At 44.8% G+C, this 27,693-nt stretch overlaps 1 protein-coding gene, 1 long non-coding RNA gene and 2 other non-coding genes across 8 annotated transcripts in view; 3 read left to right on the plus strand and 1 right to left on the minus strand.

Annotated features, from left to right (window-relative positions):
* The window catches only part of LOC105730654 (uncharacterized), a 45,317-nt gene extending 18,768 nt beyond the window's left edge, over positions 1-26,549 (plus strand). The window contains exons 1-3 of one of the 2 annotated variants that reach the window (XR_001110535.3): positions 18,476-18,719; positions 23,228-23,351; positions 25,637-26,549. This is a non-coding gene — a long non-coding RNA (uncharacterized LOC105730654). Of the gene's footprint in view, positions 1-18,475; positions 18,720-23,227; positions 23,352-25,636 lie in introns of those variants that run through there. The other variant, XR_010340299.1, reaches the window with a different exon arrangement.
* Positions 964-5,253, minus strand: HJV (hemojuvelin BMP co-receptor). 4 transcript variants are annotated; one of them, XM_021672705.2, is made up of 4 exons: positions 5,077-5,253; positions 3,617-3,803; positions 2,669-3,213; positions 964-2,204 (listed from the first exon to the last, which is right to left on the minus strand). In XM_021672705.2, the coding sequence occupies exons 2-4, from the start codon at positions 3,711-3,713 to the stop codon at positions 1,581-1,583; spliced, it is 1,266 nt and encodes a 421-aa protein (XP_021528380.2). In that variant the 5' UTR covers positions 3,714-3,803; positions 5,077-5,253; the 3' UTR covers positions 964-1,580. The 4 variants fall into 4 exon arrangements, with proteins under 4 accessions (XP_021528380.2, XP_064226543.1, XP_064226544.1 ...); XM_064370473.1 differs by having other exon boundaries at positions 3,617-3,821; positions 5,077-5,251; XM_064370474.1 differs by lacking the exon at positions 3,617-3,803 and having other exon boundaries at positions 5,077-5,251.
* On the plus strand, positions 21,746-21,817 carry TRNAH-GUG (transfer RNA histidin (anticodon GUG)). Its single transcript has one exon. It is a non-coding gene; the product is annotated as a tRNA-His (tRNA).
* TRNAK-CUU (transfer RNA lysine (anticodon CUU)) lies at positions 22,755-22,827 on the plus strand. The gene has a single exon. It is a non-coding gene; the product is annotated as a tRNA-Lys (tRNA).
* Positions 26,550-27,693: the final 1,144 nt, after the last annotated feature.

Consider the following 27,693-nt stretch of genomic DNA (forward strand, 5'->3'; position numbering starts at 1 on the left):
TAGTGATTAAAAATTGAGTTTCTGGATCCAAATGGCATAGGTTCAGTTTCCGGCTCTGCCATTTGTTAACTGTGGGACTGAAGGCAAGTTTTCTTCTATGGGATAACAATGCCACCTTCCTTAGAGAGGTATGAGAATTAAATTGGTATTTTAAAAGTGCTTAAAACAGGCCGAGCATGGTGGCTCACGCCTATAATCCCAGCACTTAGGTAGGCCGAGACAGGTGGATCATGAAGGCAGGAGTTGGAGACCAGCCTGGCCAACATAGTTAAACCCCGTCTCTACTAAAAATACAAAAATTATCCAGGTGTGGTGGCATACGCCTGTAGTCCTAGCTACTTGGAAGGCTGAGGCTGGAGAATCGCTTGAACCTGGGAGGCAGAGGTTGCAGTGAGCTGACACTACACCATTGCACCCCAACCTGGGTGTCAGAGTGAGACTCTGTCTCAAACAACAGCAGCAACAACAAAGCATTTAAAACATTGCCTGGCAGATTTGAAGCTCCAGTAAGTGTTAGCTATTAACCAAATTTAAGCCCCTTGCCCCCTTTTTAAGGTACTTCATAATCTGGCCTCTGCCCATCTAACCTTCTGTCCCATTACTCCTTCTCTACTGCGTTTGAGTTTTGCTCATTTCCTCAAGGAATCATGAATCTATGCCTAAGTCCAGATGGTTTTCGTTGCCTGGAAGATCCCATCTTCTCTGTCACCTTTTATTATTCTTATTACTTTAGTTCTCATCTACCATCTTCCCATCTAAATGCACCGTACCGTAGGATTTAGTGAATAATTACACACTCATCACTCTTTCAAATGAATTGGTTTTGTCTCTCCAATAGCCTGTAAACTCCCTGAGATAGAAACAGTATCTGATAACTTCCAAGCCCTCTTTCAGTGGAGTGAACATATTGCATTTATTCCATTTCAAGCATCTGTAAAGAGATTCAACATAGGCAACAGAGGACCATGTGAAGAATTCGTAGCTTTAATAACAGATTAGTTAGGGGGTAGGGATGATACTTCTGTCCTTCTTGTGCCATTCTTCAAAAACAGAGACTCCCTTCACCAAAGATCTAGACAATGTCCACTTCACTTCTGAACCAAGAAAGTGGAACATACTTTACCCACATATATTCATCAAATAGACTTCTTCCCCTATTTATTTCTCTTTTGAGTTTCTTGTGGATAATGGTCATGTCTTCTGCTTTCAGCTCTTGCCTCTGAAAACTCTCAGCCCTTAAATCTTTACTGATAGTTAAAACTTTCATGACCTCTAAGCTTATAAGGATGATATCTGCAGTAAATGGCTTAGAACAATTTATTTACTATAAATGAGGCTGAAAAAATTAGTGAAGAGCCCTACAGAGGTCTGGAATGCAGAAACCTTGCCCAGAATCCTTACTCTGTGATCATTTCAACCCTGGACGGCAGCCTCATCTGACTGGATAATATCATTGTTTCATAATATCATTGTTTCATGGGTCTCCTACACCCTGCTTCCTTTAATGATTCTTTACATTCTTCTCTGCCAGTCTCTATCCCCAAATCGTTTCCAAACTAGTAATAGGACTGATGGCCTCTTTATTGAATGTAAAGCCACAGAACAAGGAGCCCAGAAAGGAGTGGGGCTAGGAGGGTGGCTGAGGAAAGAGGAACCCCAGCATCTGAGGGGAAGAGATGCAGCTTCTCTAAGTCTGGCAGGAAGGCTCGGGCGTCCTCCAGCGCTGCCTGAGCTGCCACGGTAAAGTTGGGATCCCCAGAAATTAAAACATCAAAGACACAGGAATGGAAGTACGCATCTTCCACTGGAAGCCCTTCCTTGCACAGTCGTCTGGCAGTATCAATGGTTATAGCTCCCCGACGATTGCGCTCTGATCGAGAGAGTCGCTGACTTGGAGGGCACCCCCCAACACAGAGCTGCAGGTCCTGTTCAGCTGAGAAGGCCCTGGCCACATCCTCTGCTACCTTGATGGAGAAGGAGAGCTGCCCAGCTGTCTGCCGAATGATTATAGTTGTGCCAATATAGGCAGCTTGGATCTCCACGTGGTTCCCAGGGTTAGCAGTCTGAATCGATAAACTGGATCCCCCAGGTCGGTCACCTCCATTGATAGAACCATCTTCAAAGGCTGCGGGAAGATTATCCACCTCTGCCTGGTAGACCTTCTGATCAATGCATTCCTGCATGTTCTTGAATATGATGGTGAGCTGTGAGGGCAAGAGGGAAAACAGTTCATTTGGGTTCAGTGCATCTTCCCCCCAGTCAGACCTCATACATAGTTAGGGATCTGATCCAAGTAGAGATGCAGGACTACCATGGCCCTCAGTCCTTGATCCCTTCTCCTATTTATGTTCCAGTATTGCCTCATCCCTACTTAACCTCTCTCTCTACTTAATCTGGGCAACTTCCTAGGAGAGGGTGAAGTTTCCCTTCTGAAACTCCTCGGGTCTGCGCTCTCCGACTGTTTTCTGCATTTGAGTGAAATTCCCATCAAGGGGAAATGATTTACAGCTCCAAGTGTTTGGTAGAAGGGAATGATTCAAGATGGGGGAGTGGTTGAGGAAGAAAAGGGAATTAGGGAGCACCGCTGTTGAATAGTGGGAATGGGGAGGACGTGGTGCCCCTCGAAGGATCTCAGGAGGTGGATCAGAAAGAAGAGTGAGTGCCTGACCTTCCGGATGGCGGTGGCGTTGGCCCCCAGCGCCACGGGGGAGCTGGTGGCTTGGACAAAGAGGAAGTCGTTATCCAGTAGAGGCCAAGCTCCTTGGACACGGCATGTGTGAAAGTGGTGGTGGAAGCTACGCACATGGGGGTCCCCGAAGGAAGCACAATGCAAGAACCCCGGGGCACGACCATGCAGCCGGGAAAACCGGCCTTCATAGTCACAGGGGTCCAGGGCAGGGAGGCCGGAGCCGGCGCCTGGAAGGGCGGGGCCCCGCGGCGGGGGAGGGGCTGTAGGGCCCTGGCGCGAGCAGTTGTGCTGGATCATCAGGTCTTCGATGCCGTGTACCGCCGAGTGGAAGGCGAGGTCCCCGCGGCAGGTGCGGGCGGTGCGCCGCGTGCAGAGCGCGTAGGAGCGGAGGGCTCGACAGAGGCCGCCAGAGCCCACCCCTCCACCCCGGCCTCCTCCTCCTCCTGATGCACCCCCACCTCTAAGGCTCAGAGTGGACGATACATACTCAGCATTGCAGCGGAGGATCTTGCATTGAGAGTGAGCTAAAGACAGAAGGGAGAGGATTGTGAGACGGTCCTCAGACCTCTGCTCTATCGGAGTGTGGTTTGCTCATAACTCTTCCAAATCTCATCAGGGAATTCCAGCCTTCCTAAAACCCAACTAAGGGCCTTCCCCAGCCCCCAAACCCCAAATCCCTAGTTCTCTCGGCTGTCTTACTAAAAATGTGTAGGAAGAAAAGGGAATCTCTTCTGCCTGTCGACCAAGGGCTTCAGCCCCAGTGCCCTTCCCCAAACTGAATGGAACATAAAATATACCTATTTGAGAGCAGGGTGAGTGACTGGACTCTCAGCCCATGTCTCCTCACTCACTCATGCTCACATGCCCACCCCTACATAGCAGCCTGCCCTCTAGATTTCCCCAAACCCTTCCCTGGCCCTTCCTTACCATGTCCACAGAGGAGCAGCAGGAGAGTGAGAGTGCTTAGAGTTGGGGGACTGCCATGGGGGGACCCGGCACTAGGGGACTGGCCTGGCTCCCCCATAACTATCCAGCCAGGTTCCCCAGGCGCCCGGTTCTTCCCAGCTGATGACCCTCCTACCTAGTGAATTTTGACCGGAAGTCCTGTAAGTGACTGAAAAAAGAAATTTGGCTGGACATGGAGAGAGAGAAGAGTTGAAGATTGGTCAGGACAATGTGAAGCGAATCTGGGGAGATAAAGAAAAGGATGAGCAGACTGGAATTTGGGAGATCGGGGCTCCTCAAACTGCAAGTGTGGCAGCTAAGCCTCTTTGCCCTGTTCCTGTGGCCACTTTTAGGGCCCTTGTGCAATAGCCCTAGGTGGGGGTGGCGGGAAGGTTGAGTGAACTCAGGGGGGCAGAGTCCACTGTGTTGCTCCATCCTGAGCTACCAAACAGCAGGTATGTCAAAGATGGAGGAATCATGGGGATAGATCAGACACCAGTAATCCCAGTGGGTACGCTAATAAAATTAGGACCTGAAAATACTTCAGAAATATACTTCATATTTGTCCTTCTCCGTTAGGAGGAGATGGCTTCCAGGAGCCATACATTTCTTTTTCTTCTTTGTGTCAGAAGAACACAAGAAGGAGTAAGGGTGGCATACCCATTCCCTCCAGAACACCAATGTTCAAATGAAAAGAAACCAATCTCTTTTATCAGCTCTAGAGAGCTGCAATTTTAATCCCCCTGTCTCATGGAATAAGGGGATGCAAACCAAACATGCAAATTAATATTTCTTTTTTCTAAGTCAGCCGTTCTTGTATTTTCCCAAATTTCACTGAAGAACCTCTCTATTAATCTCTCCTTTTCAAATTCTGAAGTTCTGGGTCTTTTATGAGAACAGGGGTTAGGGAGGAGCTAAATCCCTCTTGCCTAACTCCCCTGTCCTGTGGGTTTGGATATGATTGGGGGAAGAGTCCTCCAAGAGTCCTGCAAATAGAATGGAGGGACTAGAGTTGTGGGGAGAAATCATTTACAAGGAGCAGCCCCCATCCTTGGAATCTCAATGCAAAGGGCATTGCTAAGTGGGGACATGAGAGAAGTATGTCAGTGACTCATCATCCGAGGTCATACTTGGCCCTGGTAAGAAAACTGCAGAATCGAGGGTGTGGGGAACTCCTAAAACTTCATTAGAAGTCTTGAGGTAATAAGGTAAAGAGAGGGCTAAAACTGCCAGAGGAGAGACAGAGAATTAAACTTCAAATGGCTAGAGGCCAGAGGCCAGCAAGAAATGAGACAGAAGGAGAAATGGTGATTGGGGCACCTTGGTAGGAAGAGATCCCAGCATTTGGACAAGATACATCCTAGTAGGTGTTTGTAATTTTATAACAGTCTAACTTCAATATAAAAGCTTATTAAAGGAATTGCAATTTCATTTTGACTTACTGTTTCCAGAGGTCAAACATTACTCTGCTATCCAGTTCTCCAGCCGTGATTGCCTACTCTGTGGGTCAGCTCCAGCCAGCAGGTCCTCTGTCTCTTTCTCCATGTCTCCCCCAGGTCCCTAGGCCGGCTGCTGTCTCACTGAGGTCAGGGAGCCAGAGAAGGTTTGGTGTTGGGGGAAGGGGGGTATATGGCTGGCCAGAGTGCTGGACAGCTGAGCAGGGTGGGAGGTGGCTACTGAGTTGACGGTTTTAAAAATAGCTAAGTTCAAAATTCCAGGAACGTTGGGGGGGTAGGGTGTGGGAACGGGGAGGGTAGGAGAATTAGAAAGAATATGGAGTATTGGGTGCCAAGTTGGGGAGGGAAGAGAAAAATATGACAGACAAGCTGGATATCCAATTCCAACTTGTGTGACTCTAGTCACTGCCTACTCCAGGCAGCCCTCCAGCATTCTCAATAATGATGAGCTCCTGGCCTTTAAAAATTACAGTGGGCAAATGGATACCTTTCATTTACCATCTTCATCCCTGATACGATGAATATTACATTTAGTTTCTACAGATAGTATCTAGGAGGTAGCTGACTATAAATAAGATCCATAGCAGAGGTGGTTCACAGCCCCTCCCCTGTCTTTGCAGAGTATTTCAGGAGGACAAAAAGGACCAGCTGTCCAGAGAAGAAATCTGAGCTGTGAGTTGCTTAGGATGAGGGCTTGTTCAGTCTATCTAGCTCATATCATTGCAGCTGTCTATCCTCCTACCTACTCCATTTTCCTTACTTCAGTTTGTACAGCAATTCCTTTTCCCTCTCCCTCATCAATACACACAAAAATAAAAGCTCCTGAGTTGCTAGGAGAGAAGGCTAACAAAGGTAAAGAGGTGAAGAAAAAATGGAAATAGAATTTTTAGAAGGGGAGAAAGAGTTGGAGAAACAAAAAGATTCAAAAAGATTTTCTTTCTTTAGAGTTTCCCTCCCTCCCTCCCTCCCTCCCTCCCTTCCTTCCTTCCTTCCTTCCTCTCTTTCTTTTGTGTCTGTCTGTCTCACTCTGTTGACCAGGCTGGTCTTGAACTCCTGGCCTCAATCAATCCTTCCATCTTGGCGTCCCAGAGTGATGGGATTACACATGTGAACCACCATGCCTAGTCTCTGAAACATACTTTTGTGGAATAACATAATCTTGTGACTTTAAAATATTGCAAAATCCCAACACTTTGGGAGGCTGAGGCAGGAGGGTCACTTGAGCCCAAGAGTTTGAGGCTGCAGTGAGCTATGGTAGCACCACTGCATTCCAGCCTGGGCAACACAGTGAGGTCCCCTGCCTTAAAAAAAAAAAAAGATATTGCAACCAAGGGATTTAGCCATGTCATGTTTTTGCAGCCATAGGCATATCTGAGATCATCAATCTTTTAGTACTTGCCAAATGAAATGTAAAAAGGACCAATTCCGAATAGTGTCACTGTATTAGGGTTCAATAGAGGGATAGAACTAATAGGATCTATCTCTATCTCTATCTCTCTCAATCTCCATCTCTGTATCTCTATCTATCATTACTGTCTAGCTGTCTATCAATCATCTATCTAGATAGTTGGCTATAGATATATAGATATATCTATAGATAGATATAGACATATATAAAGGGGAGTTTATTAAGTATTAACTTACATGATCTCAAGGTCCCACAGTAGGCTGTCTGCAAGCTTGAGGAGCAAGGAGAGCCAGTCTCAGTCTCAAAACAGAAGAACATGGAGTCTGATGTTTGAGGGTAGGAAGCGTCCAGCACGGGAGCAAGATGCAGGCTGGGAGGCCAGGCCAGTCTCTCCTTTCACATTTTTCTGCCTGCTTTTTATTCTAGCTGTGCTGGCAGCATTTTAGATTGTGCTCACTCAGATTAAGGGTGTATCTGCCTTTCCTACCCACTGACTCAAATGTGAATCTCTTGGCAGCACCCTCTTGGACACACTCAGAATCAATACTTTGTATCCTCCAATCCAATCAAGTTGACACTCAGTATTAACTATCACAGTCACTAAGGCAGGACTTTACCAGTTGGCTCTATTTCAGTACAGAATCTAGAGGCCCACATAGCACTATTCTCAGGTATACGTATGACAAATACATTTTTTTCTCTCAACCATTAGAGGCCATATCACAAGCAGTTTCATTACAGAAATGTAAAATGCTTTTAACCAAACCATTCAAGTGACTTTAAAACATAATAATTTGATTATGACAGCCCAAGTGGAATGTACTATAATGCCAGAAAAATGCAGAATATTTTAAAATAGTCATATTATGGTGATAGTGTTGGTGTTGTTATTCTGAGGTTATTTTAGGTATATCATGAGATAAAACAAAAGATTAATAATGTTGGTGTCGCCGGGCACGGTGGCTCACACCTATAATCCCAGCACTTTGGGAGGCCAAGGTGGGTGGATCATGAGGTCAAGAGATCGACACCATTCTGGTCAACAAGGTGAAACCCCGTCTCTACTAAAAAATACAAAAATTAGCTGGGCATGGTGGCGCACGCCTGTAGTCCCAGCTACTCGGGAGGCTGAGGCAGGAGAATTGCTTGAACCAAGGAGGGGGAGGTTGCGGTGAGCCGAGATCACGCCATTGCACTCCAGCCTGGGTAACAAGAGCGAAACTCCGTCTAAAAAATGTTGGTGTCTCTGAGAACCAGAATTTTTAGTATGAAATAAAGAGATACGTATTTACGATTGATGAAGTTAAGATAAAACTCTGTAATTCTGAATTTAAATTGCTAATATAACTCTGAACTCATGGTGTATTTTATCCTTAAAAATTTCCTAGCTTTACCCTGAAAAGGTTTGGAAACAATGATCCAGTAAAAATGAATACCTCTACTATTCCCTTTTACCAGCCAACAACTCCTTGGAGAAATGGCCGATTTCGGGTTTGGGGCAGGTATTGTCCAAGATAAGCAAGGAAGCTTTCAAAGACTTAGGGTTGTAACCGAAGAACTCAGGAGCCTACTAGAATAGTTTCCCTTGACCAAAGATGAAACAAGTTGAGTATCAAAATGGGTATTATCTGCAATGGATTGAAATTCACAAAATATGTTTAAATCTACGAATTCACAATGACACTTAAAAAATACAAACTCATTGGTCATTGTTGGAGAATGCTGGCAGATCAACTCATTATTTTAAAAACTGCTAGTAATTGGAAAGAATCAAGTATTTATCCTGCTTTTCTTATGCAGACTGTATCTCAAGATGAGGGGGAAATTTCTCTTTGTAGAAGTATTCCAAGCCAGGCGCGGTGGCTCACACCTGTAATCCCAGCACTTTGGGAGACTGAGACGGGTGGATCATGAGGTCAAGAGATCGAGACCATCCTGGTCAACATGGTGAAACCCTGTCTCTACTAAAAATACAAAAAATTAACTGGGCATGGTGGCGCACGCCTGTAGTCCCAGCTACTCAGGGGACTAAGGCAGGAGAATTGCTTGAACCCGAGAGGCGGAGGTTGCGGTGAGCCGAGATCGTGCCATTGCACTCCAGCCTGGGTAACAAGAGTGAAACTCCCATCTCAAAAAAAAAAAGAAGTAAAAGTATTCCAGTAAATAAGTGAAGAAGGGATAATATAATTAGAATATCAACATTTTGTAACTCCAAGTGAATTAATGTATCTAGGCAATGATCAACAATGGCTGTGGCAGGGCACAGTGGCTCACACCTGTAATCCCAGCACTTTGGGAGGCTGAGTTGGGAGGATTGTTTAAGTCCAGGAGTTTGCAGCCAGCCTAAACAATATAGTAAAACCCCATCTGTATGTAAACAAAAATAGTGGCTGTCATTCATCAAAAAAGAGAGCCAAACATGTTTTCCTGATCATAGATAGCATACGTAAGTCCACCTTGCGTGAAGTTGGACTTATGTATGCTACCAAAAACACAAACAAACACACTTCAGTCTGAATCTGATTAAAGCTAACTAGTAATTTGCAGGAAATACGGGAGACATTAAATGATACCTCAAAGGTGCAAATTCAGACTTTGCAAATACTGTACAGGACAAATTACCTGGGTTCTTTTTTTCTTTTGAGACAGGGTCTCCCTCTGTCACCCAGGCTGGAATGCAGTGGTGCGATCTCAGCTCACTGCAACCTCTGCCTCCCAGGTTCTAGTGATTCTCATGCCTCAGCCACTGAGTAGCTAGGATTACTGGCATGCGCCACCATGCTTAGCTAATTTTGTATTTTTAGTAGAGATAGGGTTTTGCCATGTTGGTCTGGCTGGTCTCGAACTCCTGGCCTCAAGTGCTGCCCACCTTGGCCTCCCAAAGTGCTGGGATTATAAGTGTGAGCCACCATACCTGGCAATATGTTCTTATATAAATATGTATATATTACACACACACACACACACACACACACATATCTTCACACAGTCAGTTGATACTGGAGAAATTTGACCATTATCCTTGTCAAAGCTCATCAACTAAACACCACTGGAAACAAATCTATAGTGAAAAAAGTTGAATCTACTTGGCTTGGTGTGAAGGGAGAGAATGCCCCAAAGGAATTATGGGACAATTTTCTTAAGGGGAGGTTAAAAGGAACCTCTTACAGAGTTTCAGCTTCTGTTGGATATTTCTGAACTAGAGTTTAGAATAGTGAGGGCTAATTGTGTTGTTTGTTTGTTTTCTCCTAGTCTCTAAACCTCTGAGTGAGGACTAATTTGGGATTGAAGATTGTTAAGAAGTGGGGGCATTTCAGTGATTGGGTGTCTGAGTGAATCAATCTTACCTAGGAAGTAAGAGGATTACCACCCAAATTGGTGAAGAAGAAAAAAAGCATGAGTTACTCACACTAGTCAGAAGCGGGGATTGTTTGGTCGTTTTTGTGGTAGCAGAGTGGCGTGTTGTCCATGAGTTACTCACACTAGTCGGAAGAGGGGATTGTTTGGTCGTTTTTGTGGTAGCAGAGTGGCATGTTGTCTCTATTTTGTTGAGAACACAGTTGTGATATGGCTCTGATAAGCTGAGAGATAATAATTGCCAAACTAGACTTCCATATTCAGCTAAAATATTATTCCAGAATTAAAAATAAGTAAAACATTTTCGAACACACCAAATCCTGAAGGAATTTACCAACAAAGATCGATTTTTTTTTTTTTTTTTTTTGAGACAGAGTCTTGATCTGTCGCCCTGGCTGGAGCGCAGTGGTGTGGTCCCGGCTCACTGCAACCTCCACTTCCTGGGCTCAAGGATCTTCCCACATCAGCCTCCCAAGTAGTTGGGAACACAGGTGTGTGCCACAACACCAGACTAAAAAAAAAAAAAAGCAGTCGGAGGCCAGGTATAGTGGCTCATGTCTATAATCCTAGGGCTTTGTGAGGCCAAAGTGGGAGGATCACTTGAGGCAGGGAGACCAGGCTGGGCAACATAGTGAGACCCCTGTCTCTATAAAATATTTAAAAATTAGCCTGGTATGCTGAGGCAGGAGGATTACTTGAGCCCAGGAGTTTGAGGCTGCAGTGAGCTATGATTGCACCACTGCACTCCGGCATGGTCAACAGAGTGAGCCCCTGCCTCAAAAAAAAAAAAATCAGTTGGGTTTATTTGTGTAGGTCTACTACTGGGTTTTCTATATTGTTTCATTGATCTGTATATTTATCCCTCTGCCAATTCCACGTAGTCTTTAATTCATTTTCTTTTTTTATTTTTTTGAGACAGAGTCTCACTCTGTCACCCAGGATGGAGTACAGTGGCATGATCTTGACTCATTGCAAACCCCACCCTCCAGGCTCAAGCGATTCTCCTACCTTAGCCTCCCGAGTAGCTGGGATTACAAGTGTGCACCACCACATCTGGCTAATTTTTGTATTTTTAGTAGAGATGGGGTTTCGCTATGTTGGCCAGGCTGGTCTTGAACCCCTGACCTCAAGTGATCTGCCCGTCTCAGCCTCCCAGGTGCTGGGATTACAGGCGTGAGCCACTGCACCCAGTCTCATTTAATACTTTTTCAAAATTGTTTTAGCTATTTCAGCTTCTTTGCCTTTGATATAACTTTAAGAATAATACTGTCTTAAAGTTATAGATTTTTCAAACAGGGTGATGGCTCACACCTGTAATCCCAGCACTTTGGGAGGCCAAGGTGGGTGGATTGCCTGAGCTCAGGAGTTCAAGACCAGCCTGGGCAACATGGTGAAACCTCATCTCTACCAAAAACACAAAAAAATTAGCTGGGCATGGTGGCATGTACCTGTGGGTCCCAGCTACTCTGGAGGCTGAGGTGGGAGGATCACTTGAGCCTGGGAGGTGGAGATTGCAGTGAGCTGGGATCTCGACACTGCATTCCAACCTGGGTGACAGAGTGAAACCTCGTTTCAAAGCCAAAAAAAAAAAAAAAAAATTAATTCCAAGTCATGGCACCAAAAAAAAAAAAAAGAATTCTTTTGTTTGTATCTGTCGAAAATCATAATCTTGTCTGTATCTGTCGAAAATCTTGCTAGGATTTTCCCTTCTTCTTCTTTTTTTTTTGAGACAGAGTCTCACTCACTCAATGTTGCCCAGGCTGGAGTGCAGTAGCATGATCTCAGCTCACTGCAACCTCCACCTCCCAGCCCCCTGCCTCAGCCTCCCAAAGTGCTAGGATTACAGATATAAGCCACCGTACCTGGCCCCCTTCATTATTTTTTTATTGTGGTAAAATACACATAACATAAAGTTCACAATTTTAACTGTTTTAAAGTGTGCAATTCAGTGGCATTATTAGTACATTGAAAATGTTGTCAGGTTAGCAAGGTGGCTCAACGCCTGTAATCCCAGCACACAGGGAGGCTGAGTCAGGAGGATAACCTGAGATCAGGAGTTCAAGACCAGCCTGGCCAACATGGTGAAACCTCATCTCTACTAAAAATACAAAAGAATTAGCCAGGCGTGGTGGTGCATGCCTGTAATCCCAGCTAGTAAGGAGGCTGAGGCTGGAGAATTTCTTGAACCCGAGAGACAGAGTTTGCAGTGAGCTGAGATCGTGCCACTGCACTCCAGCCTGGACCACAAGAGTGAGACTCTTCTCAAAAAATAAAAATAAAAATAAGAAGAAAAAAGAAAATATTGTGCAACTATCAAACTATCACGTCTATCTAGTGCCATAACATTTTCATCACCCTGAAAGGAAATCCTGTACCGATTACCTAGTCAGTCCTCAGCCTCTGGCCATCACCAGTCTGCTTTCTGTCTCTCTGGATTTATTAATACCTGTTCTGGACACTTCATATAAATGGAAGTATACACTATGTGACCTTTTGTGCCTGGCTTCTTTAGCATAATATTTCGAGACTTATACAAGTTGTAGCATGTATCAATACTTCATTCTTTCTAATGCCTGAATAATATGCCATTTATTTACATGCCACAGTTTAGCCATTCATCTATTAATGGAATTTGGATTGTTTCCACTTTTTGACTGTTATAAATAGGGCTGCTATCAACATGCATGTACAAGTACTTTTTGAGAACCTGTTTTCAGTTCTTTGGGGGATATATACCTAAGAGTGAAATTACTGAGTCATATTCTATATTTAGTTCTATGTTTAGCTTATTGAGGAACTGCCAAACTGTTTTTCACAGCAGGTGTTCCCTGTTACATTCCCACCAGCAATACAAGAGGATTCAAATTTCTCCTTACTTTAACATTTGTTATTTTCCATTTTAAAAATTGTAGCTATCCAGTGGTGAAGTGGTAGCTTACTGTGATTTTATTTGGATTTCCCTAATGACATTGAGCATCTTTTTTTTTTTTTTTTTTTTTTTGAGATGGAGTCTCATTCTGTCCCCCAAGCTAGAGTACAGTGGCATGATCTTGGCCATTGCAACCTCTGCCTCCCGGGTTCAAGCAATTCTTCTGCCTCAGTCTCTGGAGTAGCTGGGACTACTGGCAGGCACCACCACACCCGGCTAAGTTTTGTATTTTTAGTATAGTTTCACCAAGTTGGCCAGGCTGGTCTTGAACTCCTGACCTCAAGTAATCCGCCAGCCTTAGCCTCCCAAACTGCTGGGATTACAGGCATGAGCCACCACATCCATCTGACATTGAGTGTTTTTTTTTTTTTTTTTTTTTTTACATATTTATTGTCCATTTGAATATCTTGAATAGACGTTGGGGAAATGTCTTTTCAAGTACTTTGCTCGTTTTTTTGTTGGGTTGTCTTTTTTTGTTGAATCATACCCCCTTCATTTTTAAAGGATAGTTTCACTGGATGTAGGAATCTGAGTTGACAGTCTTTGCCCACAGCACTTGAACAATTTTGTGCCACTTTCCTCTGGCCTCCATGGCTTCTGATGAGAAATTGGCTTTCTAACTAGGTTGAACATGGGGGAAAGCCAGCCAACCAAACAAAAAATTAAAAACAAAAAGAGAGTGAAATCTGCTTTTATTCAAATTGCTTTCCCCCTCGCTGCATTCAATATTTTTTATTTGTCTTTAGCTTTTAGCAGTTTGACTCTGATGTGTGTCTTAGTTCATTTAGTGTTGCTGTAAAGGAATACCTGAGACTGGGTAATTTATAAAGAAAAACAGTTTATTTGGGTCATGATTCTGATGTCTGGAAGTTCAAGATTGGGCGTCTGTATTTGGTGAGGGCCTCAGATTGCTCCCAATCATAGTGGAAGGTGAAGAGAAGCTGCTTTGTGCAGAGATCAATGGCAAGAGAAGAGGAAAGAATGGAGGTTAGGTGCCATGGTCTTTTTAACCAGCCCTTGTGGGAACCAAGAGTGAAAACTCATTTGCCCCTGAGGGAGGGCATTAATCTGTTCAGAGGGATCCACCCTGATGACCGAAACACCTCCCATTTGGCCCCACCTCCAATACTGGCGATCAAATTTTAACATAAGGTTCAGAGGGGACAAATATCCAAGCTATTGCAGTGTGCCTTGACCTGAATTAGTTTGGGTTTATCCTGTTAGGAGTTCGTTCAGCTTCTTGAATCTGTAGGTTTATCCCTGTGCCAGATTTGGGGAGTTTTCAGCTGCTATTTCCTTTGGAACTTTCCTGTCTTGTTCTTTTCCTCTTCTTCTAGGAATTTGCTGACGCAAATGTTAAATCTTTTGTTATAATCTCACAAGTCCCTGAGGCTCTGTGCTCATTTTCCCCCTCAGTCTATTTAGTTTGTTTTTCAGATTGATGTTTTTTTTTTTTTTTGAACAGGATCTCACTCTGTTGCACAGGCTGGAGTGTACTGGCACGATCTCCACTCATTATAACCTCTGCCTCCCAGGTTCAAGCGATTCTTGTGCCTCACCCTCCCAAGTAGCTGGGATTACAGGTGTGTGCCACCATGCCCGGTTAATTATTTTGCTTTTTTTTTTTTTTTTGAGATGGAGTTTTGCTCTTGTTCCCAAGGCTGGAGTGCAATGGCTCGATCTTGGCTCACTGTAACCTCCGCCTCCTGGGTTCAAGCAATTCTCCTGCCTCAGGCTCCTGAGTAGCTGGGATTACAGGCATGCGCCACCATGCCCAGCTAATTTTGTATTTTTAGTAGAGACGGGGTTTGTCCATGTTGGTCAGGTTGGTCTCGAACTCCTGACCTCGTGATCTGCCCGCCTTTGCCTCCCAAAGTGCTGGGATTACAGGTGCGAGCCACCGTTCCTGGCCTGCATTTTTAGTAGAGATGGAGTTTCACCATGTTGGCTAGGCTGGTCTTGAACTCCTGGCCTCAAGTCATCTGCCCGCTTTGGCCTCCCGAAGTGCTGGGATTACAGATGTGAGCCACTACGCCTGGTCCAGACTGAGTACTTTCTACTGTTCCGTCTTTTAGTTCACAGATTCTTTCCTCAGGGGATAGCCTCATTACCACTCACTGAGTTTGGGTGAAAGTTCTGACTCTCTATTAAGTTTCTTCTGATACCACCCCAACAGTAAAGGGGAGCAATGACTCCTAAAAGACTTGCTGGTAGTGAACGTCTAAGCACCCCATTAAGTCTTTGTCGGAATAGGAGAGGACAAGTCACAGTTTGTTTTTGTGGCATTTGGCTAGAATAGAGCAAATATTGTCTAAAATTTTTCTGTTTTGCTAGACTGCCTCATTCCTGATCCTTTGGCTGCAGAGAACAGGCTTTTATTAGGGATTTTCTTGGCTGCTCCTATTGGCATTTCCAGGTTGCTGCTGCTTCAGCTCCAAGTATGGGGTATTTGGCAAAAAGAGTCCACAGAAATCAGCATCGTGTCCTGCCTTTGTTTCTGGGGCTCCTAGCTGGTCTACCTCCTCTCCACATTTCAGTCTTCTTAGGGTTGTTTTATATGTGATGTCCAAGGAAGAGGAATAGGGAAGATCACATCTACTCACTCCTCCCTGATCCATTCTCTTATTCAGTTGCTTATGTGGTTTTCCACTACATTTTCCTCTCTTGAAGTGTTTCGTTGTTGTTTGGAGACAGAGTCTTGCTCCGTTGCTAGGCTGGAGTGCAGTGGCCCGATCTCGGCTCACCCTATCCTCCACCTCCTGGGTTCAAGGGATTATCATGCCTCAGCCTCCCAAGTAGCTGGGATTATAGGCGTGAGCCACCACGCCCAGCCTACGTGTATTTTTATATTTTCAATACCTACTCTGGCACATGATCTGTAAATGTTTTTAAAAAGGAAAATAGGCCAGGCACGGTGGCTCACGCCTGTAATACCAGCACTTTGGGAGGCTGAGACGGGTGGATCACCTGAGGTCAGGAGTTCAAGACCAGCCTGGCCAACATAGCAAAACCCTGTCTCTATTAAAAATACAAAAATTAGGGCTGGGCGCAGTGGCTCATGCCTATAATCCCAGCACTTTGGGAGGCCACGGCGTGTGGATCACCTGAGGTTGGGAGTTTGAGACCATCCTGACCAACATGGAGAAACCCTGTCTATACTGAAAATACAAAATTAGCCAGGTGCGGTGGCACGTGCCTGTAATCCTGGCTACTCAGGAGGCTGAGGCAGGAGAATTGCTTGAACTTGGGAGGTGGAGGTTGCAGTGAGCCAAGATCATGCCACTGCACTCCAGCCTTTGTGAGAGAGCGAGGCTCTGTCTCCAGGAAAAACAACAATAACAGCAAAATTAGCCGGGCTGGTGGCGTGCTCCTGAAGTCCCAGCTACTCGGGAGCCTGAGGCAGGAGAATCACTTGAACTTGGGAAGCGGAAGCTGCAGTGAGCCGAGTGAGCCCACTGCACTCCAGCCTGGGTGACAGAGCGAGACTCTGTCTCAAAAAAAAAAAAAAAGGAAAAATAGAACTGAGTGAAATGAATGAATCACACTGCTTCCTTATCCACCTTTAGGTATGTAGTGCTGGAAAGAGGAGGATGCTTAATCCTGTCTTGGTGCTTTGACAAGATTCCTCCTGATGCTTTGATGTTGAGAGAGGTGGCTAGCTCGCTCCCAAAGTTCATATTGTCCTTCCTCGGTCCTCTCTTACAAAAACTTACCAGCAGGTGGCAGAATAATTGATGAAAAGTACTGTTGTCCAAAACAGGAGGCTGATTTCCTCTGCGACATAGAAAAATAAATTCTGCTACCTTGTAGTCACCCTGGGTAAGATCCCGAGATGTTGTTCTGAAGGTTATATGCTTTTTGTTTTTCGGCTTTGGGCCACAGGTAGCTGTCCAGTGAAAACAGCCAGAGTAAAAGGAAGAGAGGGGTCTGTTAGTTTCCTTGGTGTCATGACAACAGGACTCTTATCTTTGTGAAATAAATGTCCAGCATTTAGTTACTCATCTTACTAATTTATTGGATTTAAACCCATAGAAAGGTGGAAACTGAATAAGTGGAAGACTTAAACAACGTTTAAATCTTGAATAAGGTTTCTTAAACAACGTTTTAACATTGATACTTAAAAAGCAAGACAAGACAAGACTCGGTGGCTTATGCCTGTAATCCCAGCACTTTGGGAGGCCGAGGTGGGAGGATTGCTTGAGCCCAGGAGTTTGGGACCAGCCTGGGCAATATAGTGAGGCCTAGTGTCTCCACCATCACACACACAAAATTAGCTGGGTGTGGTGGCCAGAACCTGTAGTCCCAGCTACTCATGAGGCTGAGGTAGGAGCTCACCACTGCACTACAGTCTGGGCAACAGAGTGGGACCGTGTCTCAAAACAACAACAACGAGAATCCCCCTAAACTTCATATCTCACCATCCATATTTTTTTCTGTCAGGCCCTGCTGATATACACACATCATTGATGTTTCAGTCTTTCAATTTTTAAATTCATTATCAAAAGTATTTTTTGATGTAAGAGTGTGTTTGGGGGAGGTGGGGTTGCTTTTTTTTTTCCTCTTTTTTTTTTTTTATTACCTCCAGTAATGGCTATAAGCAGGTGGGGTTGCTTTAAAAAATTTCTGCTTGAGACTGGGCGCTGAGACTCACACCTGTAATCCCCCCCAGCACTTTGCGAGGCCAAGGTGAGTGAATCATGAGGTCAGGAGTTCGAGACCAGCCTGGCCATCATGGTGAAACCCTGTAGCTACTAAAATTACAAAAATTAGCTAGGTGTGGTGGCACGTGCCTGTAATCCCAGCTGCTCAGGAGGCTGAGGCAGGAGAATCACTTGAACCCAGGAGGCAGAGGTTGTGGTGAGCTGAGATTGCGCCACTGCACTGCAGCCTGGGCAACAGAGTGAGACTCCATCTCAAAAAAAAAAAAAAAGAAAAGAGAAGAAAAAATTTCTGCTTGAATTCATGGGCACAGAATTAATCATTTGGGGTCATCTGACCAAAAAAGACCTGAAGGAAAGCTTTTGATTGTTTAATTTTTTTCTGAACTTTTTATTTTTTTAAACTTCAAGCTTACAGAAAAGCTGAAAGTACAATATAGTGAATACAATTCACTAACATTTTTCTTTCTTTTCTTTCTTTTTGTATTTTTGGTACAGATAGGGTTTCACCCTGTTGCCTAGACTGGTTTCAAACTTCTGCGCTCAGAACAATCCACCTGCCTCAGCCTCCCAAAGTGCTCGGATTACAAACTTGAGCCACCGTATCCAACCCGCATTTGCTTTCTTTTCTCGATCATAAAGTAATTTGCAACACATTAATGCATGCACCTCAATTTTCTTTCTCTTCACTACCTCTTTTTCTTCCCCCTTAATTTTTATTTTTATTTTTATTTTTTGACACGGAGTTTTGGTATTGTTGCCCAGGCTGGAGTGAAATGGCTCGATCTAGGCTCACTGCAACCTCTGCCTTCTGGCGTCAAGTGATTCTCCTGCCTCAGCCTCTGAGTAGCTGAGATTACAGGCCGGTGCCACCACAGGCGGCTAATTTGTATTTTTAGTAGAGACAGGGTTTCACTATGTTGGCCAGGCTGGTCTTGAACTACTCAGGTGATCCACATGCCTCAGACTCCCAAAGTGCTGAAAAATTGGATGAGCTTCTCTTAGTCTTCTGCTAGCGAGTTAAGTTCAGGTCCTACTCAGCACCAAGTACCTGTAGGCTGAGTGATTCACCTGTCTATCGTATTTGTTTTAACAGTTTGGTCTACATTCACATGACATGAGAAGAAGGTAGAGTGGCCCAGGGTCTCCTGATGTGACTCACATGACGTCTTTTATATTCCTTAAGGAAATGTTCTAGCTGTCTTTGGCAAAGATACAGCTGAATCTCTACTTTTCTGCTGATCACAGTTCAGGAAATCACTGCAACTACAAGGAGGTGAGCTGCTTCTCTGTCTCTTCCTCTTCCCTCCGGACATTCGTCTCTGGTCTTGGGGACCGTAATCACGTGTACACGATGTTCCCTTGGCTCTGAGAGCCAGGCTGGAGAATCCTTTCACAATGTTTTCTACTCCAGGAAAGAAGTACCAGGAAGAAGTCCCAACATAGGAAAGGCCGAGTATTCAAGAATCTCAGCATCTAGGCAGTGAAAAATAATATGAAAAAGAATAAGTGGAAATAAACATTTAGTTAGAATCATATATATTTTTTTTCTTTGAGGAAGGGTCTGGCCCTATCATCAAGCTGGAGTGCAGTGGCGCCAAAACAGCTCACTGCACTCTTGCCTACCGGGCTTAAGTGATTAGGTCTGCCGAGTAGGTGAGACTATAGGCATAAGCCACCACACCTGGCTAATGTTTTTGTACTTTTGGTAGAGACAGGGTTTTGCCACATTACCCAGGCTGGTCTCGAGCTCTTGGGCTCAAGCAATCTGGCCACTTTGGCTTCTCAAGGTATAGGGATTACAGGCATGAACCACTGCATCTAGTAGAATCATGCAGTCTTAATAGGGCTGTACCAGCAACTTCCCTGGTGGTCTAGTGGTTAGGATTCGGCGCTCTCACCGCCGCGGCCCGGGTTCGATTCCCGGTCAGGGAATGTGTTATTTTGTTCTGCTTTCTCTTAGGATCTTTTAAACAAACATTGTCATCTGTTAGTCAGTCTCCCCATCCCACTGAAAACTGAAATACAGAAAATGTAGAAAAACACAGATAAAGAAAGTGCTCACAATTCTGTCACCCAAAGGCCACTCTTAATATCTAGGTTTTGAAACAAAGTGGAAGTATGCTATACATGCTGTTTTATCACCAGCTATTTTTGTTGTTGTTGAGGAGACCAAGTTTCGCTCTCGTTGCCCAGGCTGGAATGTAATGGCACGAACTTGGCTTCCTGCAACCTCTGCCTCCCGGTTTCAAGCAATTCTCCTGCCTCAGCCTCCCAAGTGGCTGGGATTACAGTCATGTGCTACCACGCCCTTCTAATTTTGTATTTTTAGTAGAGACGGGTTTTTACTATGGTAGTCAGGTCAGTCCCAAATTCCTGACCTCAGGTGATCCACCCGCCTCTGCCTTCTAAAGTGCTAGGGTTACAGGCATGAGCCACCACGCTTGGCCAACACCAGCTATTTTTAAGGTTAACAACATATTTCTAACACTTTGCAGTGGAAATTATCCTTCAGTAACATATTTTCTTTCAATTTAGTTATTGAATTTTCCAAAAGGTAATATATTCATGTGATTTGGGATTCAAATATGCAAAAGGGCAGAACTGATAAAGCTGACTTTCACCTTTACCATCTATTTTCCCTCTAATGAGGTAACCACTGTTGTTTCTTAATTATAATGTCAGACGTTTTATGCAAATGTAAATATAAGCATATATAAATACGTGTATATAAACATTCTCTCCCCCTTGTACAAATGGAAGTAATCTATACACACTTTCTGCACTTTGCCTTTTCCATTTAACAGTATATTTTAGAAATACTTACAGATTAGACATGAAGAACTTCCTCATTCTTTCTTCTGGCACCTGGCATTCTTCATATGAGTTTTACATAATTAGTTTAGCCAGCTTCTTTCTGTAGATATTTAGGTTATTTCTAGCCCTTTGCTACTAGAAAAAAGAATGCTGTCATGAATGGTCTTGTACATATGTAATTTTGCGCATGTGTGGAATAAATGCCCAGGAATTGGAATGCTGGTTCAAAAGGTATGTGCTCTAATTCGACCATTGGATTTCAGAGGCTCCCTTCAAATGAAGAAACTAGAATTGACTTTTCTTAAACCTGTGAAACAAGATACTGCTACAGAATTGTCAATAGGAGAAATTCTAGAGAGTTTCCTTTTATTTTCCTCCTGTGGGTTTTTCCTGTAGTCTAAATTTCTCTTAGTGTAGAAATAAACGGAAAGCCAAAAGCTGACTATGTAGTTTTCTTTTTTTTTTTTTCCCCTTCTTTTGTAGACTGCTCAGCAGGTGACTATGTAGTTCTCATAAGTTAATGAAGCAAACTGGTTTTCAGGTGCGTTGGTGGTATAGTGGTGAGCATAGCTGCCTTCCAAGCAGTTGACCCGGGTTCGATTCCCGGCCAACGCAACATTGCTTTTTCTTCCCAGTTTTTGACTGAGTAGGCCTGGAAACCGAGCAAAGCAGAGAACAAAGGCTGAAATATATTTCAGGACACTTTTGTGTCTTGAGTCTTCTGCACCAGTATGGTCTCTGCCTCCCATAGCAAACATTCGTATTTTGGTAACTGCACGTGCGAGCCAAGCCCCTTTGATGGGTGCGGTCGTTGGTATTTCATGAGTTAACAGTAACTGTTAAGTGTCTGAAATAGAGGCTGGTTGGGTTTGTTTTTCTGAATCTGAGGAGGTGGCTCTGATATACTGATGAGTCAAGATGAGGAAGTCAGCACAGGCGCCGACAATGCCATAGAGTGTACACAGCGCTTCTTGTACTTGCGAGAAAAGCAAGAAATTAGGACCGGGTTCTCATGCCCTCCCCAGCTCACTAGCTCCATTTTTCTTCCAGTTCCACTATTCTGGGAAAAGAAACCTCAATTCCATGGCACAGGCTGCAGATGTAATTTGGAAGATCCTTCAAGCCTGCCTCTCGCATCCCTGGGCGAAGCGGCTTGATTCTTTGGAGGGGGAAGAGGCTAGGGGCGAGGGGCGAGGCTACGTGGTCCCTAGTCCCGGGTTGCAGCTGACGCGTTCTGCCCTGTAGTCAGGACCTGGGCGCGCCGCCGCCCGGCGGAGCGGGTGGTGCTACCACTGGCATTGAGGGATTTAGAGTCGTTAAGAACCCGATTCGGGTGTCGGAGTTTCGAGGTTGCAGAGTGGAAAAGTTTGGAATTCTAATTGATGTGGGCCTCACGGACTGGTCAGATAAAAGCAGCACGGAGCAGCCATTCCTATTTCAAGAGGCATTAAATTCACTTACAGTGCGCCGCCTTGCCCGTGGCTCGCCGTGATCGTATAGTGGTTAGTACTCTGCGTTGTGGCCGCAGCAACCTCGGTTCGAATCCGAGTCACGGCATGTGTTTGCAAATTGCTTAGGTGGCCTTTTTTTGCTTTATTTTAGTTTATTTTTTAATTAACACTTTTAACAAGCTTGCAATTCTGCCTTTGCTTACGGCATTCCCGCAGGAGTGCAGTCAGCAAATTCGGTGAATAACAATAGCTCCAGGCCTACGTGGTGGCTTGCTCCTGTAATCCCAGCAGCTTTGGTAAATGGAGGCTGGAGAATCCCTGGAGCCCAGGAGTTTGCGACCAGCCTGAGAAACCTCCCCACACCCTTAGAATAAAAAAATTTAAGAAGGTGGCGGGCCCTTTTGGTCCCAGCTACTCAGGGAGGCTGAGGTGGGAGCATCGCTTGAGCCCGGGAAGTGGAGGCTGCAGTGAACTATGATCGTGCCACTGCACTCCAGCCTGGGCAACACAGCGGGACCCTGTCTCAAACAACAGTAGTTCCAATTGGCTCTCACTGCAGCTCGTCCACCAAGACGCTAAGCAGCCCAGGCGGGACGCTTCAGAGCGGTATGGAGGTCCACGGAGCTGGGACCACGGCCTTCACTTGAGCAGAGGAAAGAACCCTTCCCTGGCAACTCTGGAACTCGTGCCTCTTCCAGGATGGAGAACTAAAAAGCTTTGCAGAGAGGTCTTTGCGCATCTTACCTGAGTCTCCTCTGCAGTCGGTGAGGAGGTTCCCTCCATAGAAGGAATCTGCGGAAACACTGAGGTTTCAGGAAGGACTCAAGATTCCCGACTCCTCTGCGAGCCTTCCTGGCTCTCTGCAGCCCCCATCGCTCTCTAAACCTTGGGTTCCTCCTTGGCAAAAAGCTATTATGAAAAGATTATTGCTGTGTCCACCAATCCTAGATCCTGAAACTTCTTTCACACAAAATAATATGCAAGTAGATCATACGCCCTATTAGAGGAAAGTGGTTTCATATAGGAAGGGCTTTGTAGCCAGTGCCCGGCTAGCTCAGTCGGTAGAGCATGAGACTCTTAATCTCAGGGTCGTGGGTTCGAGCCCCACGTTGGGCGCTACATTTTTATTTAACCCTCTCAAGAACTCATAGGAACAAGAACTTCTAAATCGCCACGGTGGCTACTGTCCTTTTAAAACATTGGTAACTGATTCCAGAAATCGTCTCCATTCACCCAAAATTCATCAAGAAAAGAGGAATCTGGGGATTCCAGTGTCTGTAGTGACCAGGTCTTTCTAATCCACAACAGATTTCTCAACTGGGCGAAGGCAGACGAGCCGAGCAGCTCTGAGAGGCGGAAACCGCTCCGACACTGCTTCAGGGAGAACAGCCTTAGGACGGATCCAGATGGAAATACTTGTTCTCTTGTGCCCATTTTGAATGAGGTTTTGAAGGGCCTTCTTAGCGAGCTAAAATGTTCTCAGCTAGGTGCTAAGGAGCATCTGTTTGCTTTTCAGGTTTTGAAGCCTTCATCAGCCGCAAAGAAGGTCAGGAAAAAGAAGACAGGACTATAGAAAAGAAGTTGAGGAGGTGGAGGAGAGAAGCTGAAGAGCAAAGAAAAGGAGGAGCAAAGACGAACGGGTAGGGCCGAGAGTGGGGAGGTAGGGAGTTTACAGCTGCAGTCTTACTTGAGTACAGGCTGCCACTCCAGAGTGCTACGCCCACTACTTTGAATTAGTTATTGATCCACTGGAGAACTTTGTTCTGTCCCCGAAAGCCTGGAGTTGTTTGCCTTACATTTGTTCCTGCTAAATTATCTTTAACTGTTGGTTTGGCTGGCGTGGGTTAAGTTGGTTTGCCAGGTGGGTGGAAGCCAAGATTGGCACCATTCAAGAGATTTCCCCACAGCAATGTGGAATGTGGACATTCCTTTTTTTTTTTTTTTTTAAGAGACGGAGTCTCACTGTCACCTGGAGTGCAGTGGCGCAATCTCGGCTCACTACAACCTCTGCCTCCTGAGTTTAAGCAATTCTCCTGCCTCAGCCTCCGAGTGGCTGGGATTACAGGTGTGTGCCACCACACCCAGCTAATTTTTTTTTTTTTTGAGACGGAGTTTCGATCTTGTTACCCAGGCTGGAGTGCAATGGTGCGATCTCGGCTCACCGCAACCTCCGCCTCCTGGGTTCAGGCAATTCTCCTGCCTCAGCCTCCTGAGTAGCTGGGATTACAGGCACGTGCCACCATGCCCAGCTAATTTTTTGTATTTTTAGTAGAGACAGGGTTTCACCATGTTGACCAGGATGGTCTCGATCTCCTGACCTCATGATCCACCCACCTCGGCCTCCCAAAGTGCTGGGATTACAGGCGTGAGCCACCGCGCCCGGCCAATTTTTGTATTTTTAGTAGAGACGGGGTTTCACCATGTTGGCCAGGCTGGTCTCGAACTCCTTACCTCAGGAGATCTGCCCGTCTTGGGCACCCAAAGTGCTGGGATCACAGGTGTGAGCCACCACGCCCGACCTGGACATTGCTTTTTAACTCTTTGTACAGATCTTCCACCGCCTTTCCCTAGGGACCATTTACCAGTACTTTTTATTTTTTAAGGGTGCAAATATGCTTTAGTCTCACATATAGTCCATCAACCATCTCCAAAATGACCAACACACACTAGGCCAGTTATTCTCAAAGTGTGGTCCCAGAACAAACATCTTCAGTATCACCTGGAAACTTGGGACAAATGCAGACTATTGAGTGCCACCTTAGACTTATTGAATCAGAAACCCTGAGGGTGAGCCCAACAATCTGTGACTTCACAAGCTTTCTAGGTAATTTGGAATATTCAAGTTTGGGAACCACTGCATTCGGGCAGCCTCCTTCCCTATTAACCAGAGGATGTCATGTTCTTGGATAGGAGACTCAACATCATAAAGACAGCACCTCTCCTTTATTTGCTGTCTGAATTTAAAATGGTTTTCATAAAACTGTCTAAATATGGCTCAAGCCTGTAATCCCAGCACTTTGGGAGGCCGAGGCGGGTGGATCACAAGGTCAAGAGATCGAGACCATCCTGGTCAACATGGTGAAACCCCGTCTCTACTAACACAAAAAATTAGCTGGGCATGGTGGCGCGTGCCTGTAATCCCAGCTACTCAGGAGGCTGAGGCAGGAGAATTGCCTGAACCCAGGAGGCGGAGGTTGTGGTGAGCCGAGATCGCGCCATTGCACTCCAGCCTGGGTAACGAGCGAAACTCCGTCGCAAAAAAAAAAAAAAAACTGTTTAAATAATTTTTCTTTTTTATTCAAACTAGACAATATAATTACAAAGTTCAAAATGAAGCAAAACTATCCAGGGAATTATTATTATTATTTTATTATTTATTTATTTATTTATTTATTTTTAAAATTTTAAAATTTTTATTTATTTATTTATTTAAAGACGGGGTTTCACCATATTGGCCAGGCTGGTCTCAAACTCCTGACCTCAGGTGATCCACCCACTTTGGCCTCCCAAAGTGCCGGGATTACTGGTGTGAGCCACCACCTCCATCACTGGTCAAAAAAACAAAAAAAAAAGACTTAAAAAAAGTTTTCTTTTACATTTTTGTCATGTTTCCCTCAAGCAGATTTTTTCTTTTTTGATACCTTTGGTATAAACTTTTTTTTTTAACCTCAGCAACCCCCATTTAGAAATTTTTCCTATAGCTATACCTCATAGATGAAATTAAGTATGTGTAAGGTTATTCATGAAGCATTTTTCTATTAATAGAAAAACATTGGAAACTCTCTAAATGTCCATCAGTTTGGAGGTAATTAGTGACAGCAAAACCGTGCAATTAAATACAGTTCAGCTAGCCATAAAGAAAAATGAGGAAGCTAGTGATGGTACACTGTGCTAGATTGAAAAAACTAGTTGTTATATTTTGCAGCTTCTCTCATCAAGAAATGGAGCCGATTTCTCCTCTGTTTGAATCTGGGATTGGCTATGTGACTTGCTTTGGGCAAATGTTGGTGCCCTCGAGAACCTGACAGAAGAGAGGCTTGCGCATGGGCGGGGATTACCTGCTTTTTGCTTCATTTGAAATCCTGAGACCATGATCTCCAGCTAGCCTGCTGGAGAGATCACATGAAGTAAAGGATTCATGCATCCCATTGTTCTAGCCAATCCAGCTGTACCCCAGATGTATGAGTCAGGCCATCCTGGACCATCCAACCCCAAATGAATCACCTTGGACCTTCCAAGCCAACTCACAGAATCACTGAAAATAACAGATTATTGTTATTCTAAGTCGAAAAGCTTGCGATGATTTATTATGCAGCGAAAGTGTATCAAAGGGGTGATGGTAGTTGCAGGAAATAAATATATACCTTTAATTGTAGATGCATAAACGTCTTTGGAATGATACCACCAAAATATAAATTCTAATATTGAAAGAGCACTCTGAGTACCCAGCATGGTAGATGAAAATAGATGATGAAGTTTCAAAACAGTAGGAACAGGTAGAAGATTCTGTAAGCTTCTGGAAGGGGAAAAGGGAGAGCAGTTTAAGGCAAGTAACAAAGAATCAGAATAGCATCCCTCTTCTCTACCACGTTGATGCCCTCCAGTGTATAACCATCAGGAACAAACCTGGGTCATTGGGTCATTGCAACAAAGGAGACAGCAAACTCTGTGCGGAAACTATGGGACAGTTCTGCCTTTGGGAATCTCGATATTTTCATCTACAAAGTGGGAGGAATGGTTGCAGGACTAAACACACAATTGGTAAAGAATCAACAGTCAATACAAAAGTTAGCCAAGCATGGTGGCGCATGCCTGTGATCCCAGCTACTCAGGAGGCTGAGGCAGGAGGTTCACTTGAACTCAGGAGGCAGAGGTTGCAGTGAGCTGAGATGACGCCCCTGCACTCCAGCCTGGGTGACAGAGACTCCCATCTCAAAAAATAAAAATAAAAGCAGAGAAACCAGGCCTTAGAGCTGGTCCAGCATGTTGGAGATGCACTAGGAAAGGTGACTGTTCTGGCCCCTGAAGTCTCTAGCCAGAGCAAAGCAGAGATGCCTGATAGAAAAGGGATTCCTGTGGCTAGGTCGGGGCTCTCCCTCCTGCACGCTTTGTCACCCAGGCTGGAGTGCAGTGGCACAATCGTGTTCACTGCAGCCTCCAACTCCTGGGCTTAAGCGATCCTCCCACCTCAGCCTCCTGAATAGCTGGGGCTATGGGCACATACCACTATGTCCTGCTAATTAATTTTTTTTTAGAGACAGAAAAAGAATCAACAGTCACTCTTAGTAGCTGGGAAAGGGGGATGCTTAATCACATTATGGTTTGAACAGTGTTCTCTTTGTGCTCAAATATGATTGTGAAATAGTCTTTCTTTCATCTTGGTTAGAGAGTAACTTTGTTTGTTATCGATGTTGTGATATTTTTTAGTTTCAACTGGAGAACATCATGGCCTAGGTGTTTGTCAGACCAGCTCTAAGCTGAGAGTGGAGGACAAAGGTTACTTTTTTCTTTCTCAGAAGCGACTATGGAAAATACAAAACAAGGGCCAGGCGCGGTGGCTCACGCCTATAATCCCAGCACTTGGCGAGGCCAAGGGGTGCGGATCACTTGAGGTTAGGAGTTTGAAACCAGCTTGGCCAACATGACAAAACCCTGTCTCTACTAAAAATAAAAAAATTAGCTGGGTGTGGTGGCGCGTGCCTGTAATCCCAGGTACTCAGGAGCCTGAGGCAGGAGAATCGCTTGAACCTGGGAGGTGGAGGTTGCATTGAGCCAAGATCACACCTCTGCACTCCAGCCTGGGCGACAGAATGAGGTGAGACTGTCTAAAAAAAAAGGAGCAGTGTCTTTGAAAATCTGAGAGAGAAATTATTTCAACCTAACTCTTTATATATCTATATAGTAAAATATCAATTAAGTGTATGGGTATAAAAGACATTTTCAACATGCAGTGTCTCAAAAAATTTATTTCTAAGACAACAG

Source organism: Aotus nancymaae, unplaced genomic scaffold (assembly GCF_030222135.1).
Source record: "Aotus nancymaae isolate 86718 unplaced genomic scaffold, 86718_ANA_hifiasm-v0.15.2.pri h1tg000108l, whole genome shotgun sequence".
Classification (NCBI taxonomy): domain Eukaryota; kingdom Metazoa; phylum Chordata; class Mammalia; order Primates; family Aotidae; genus Aotus; species Aotus nancymaae.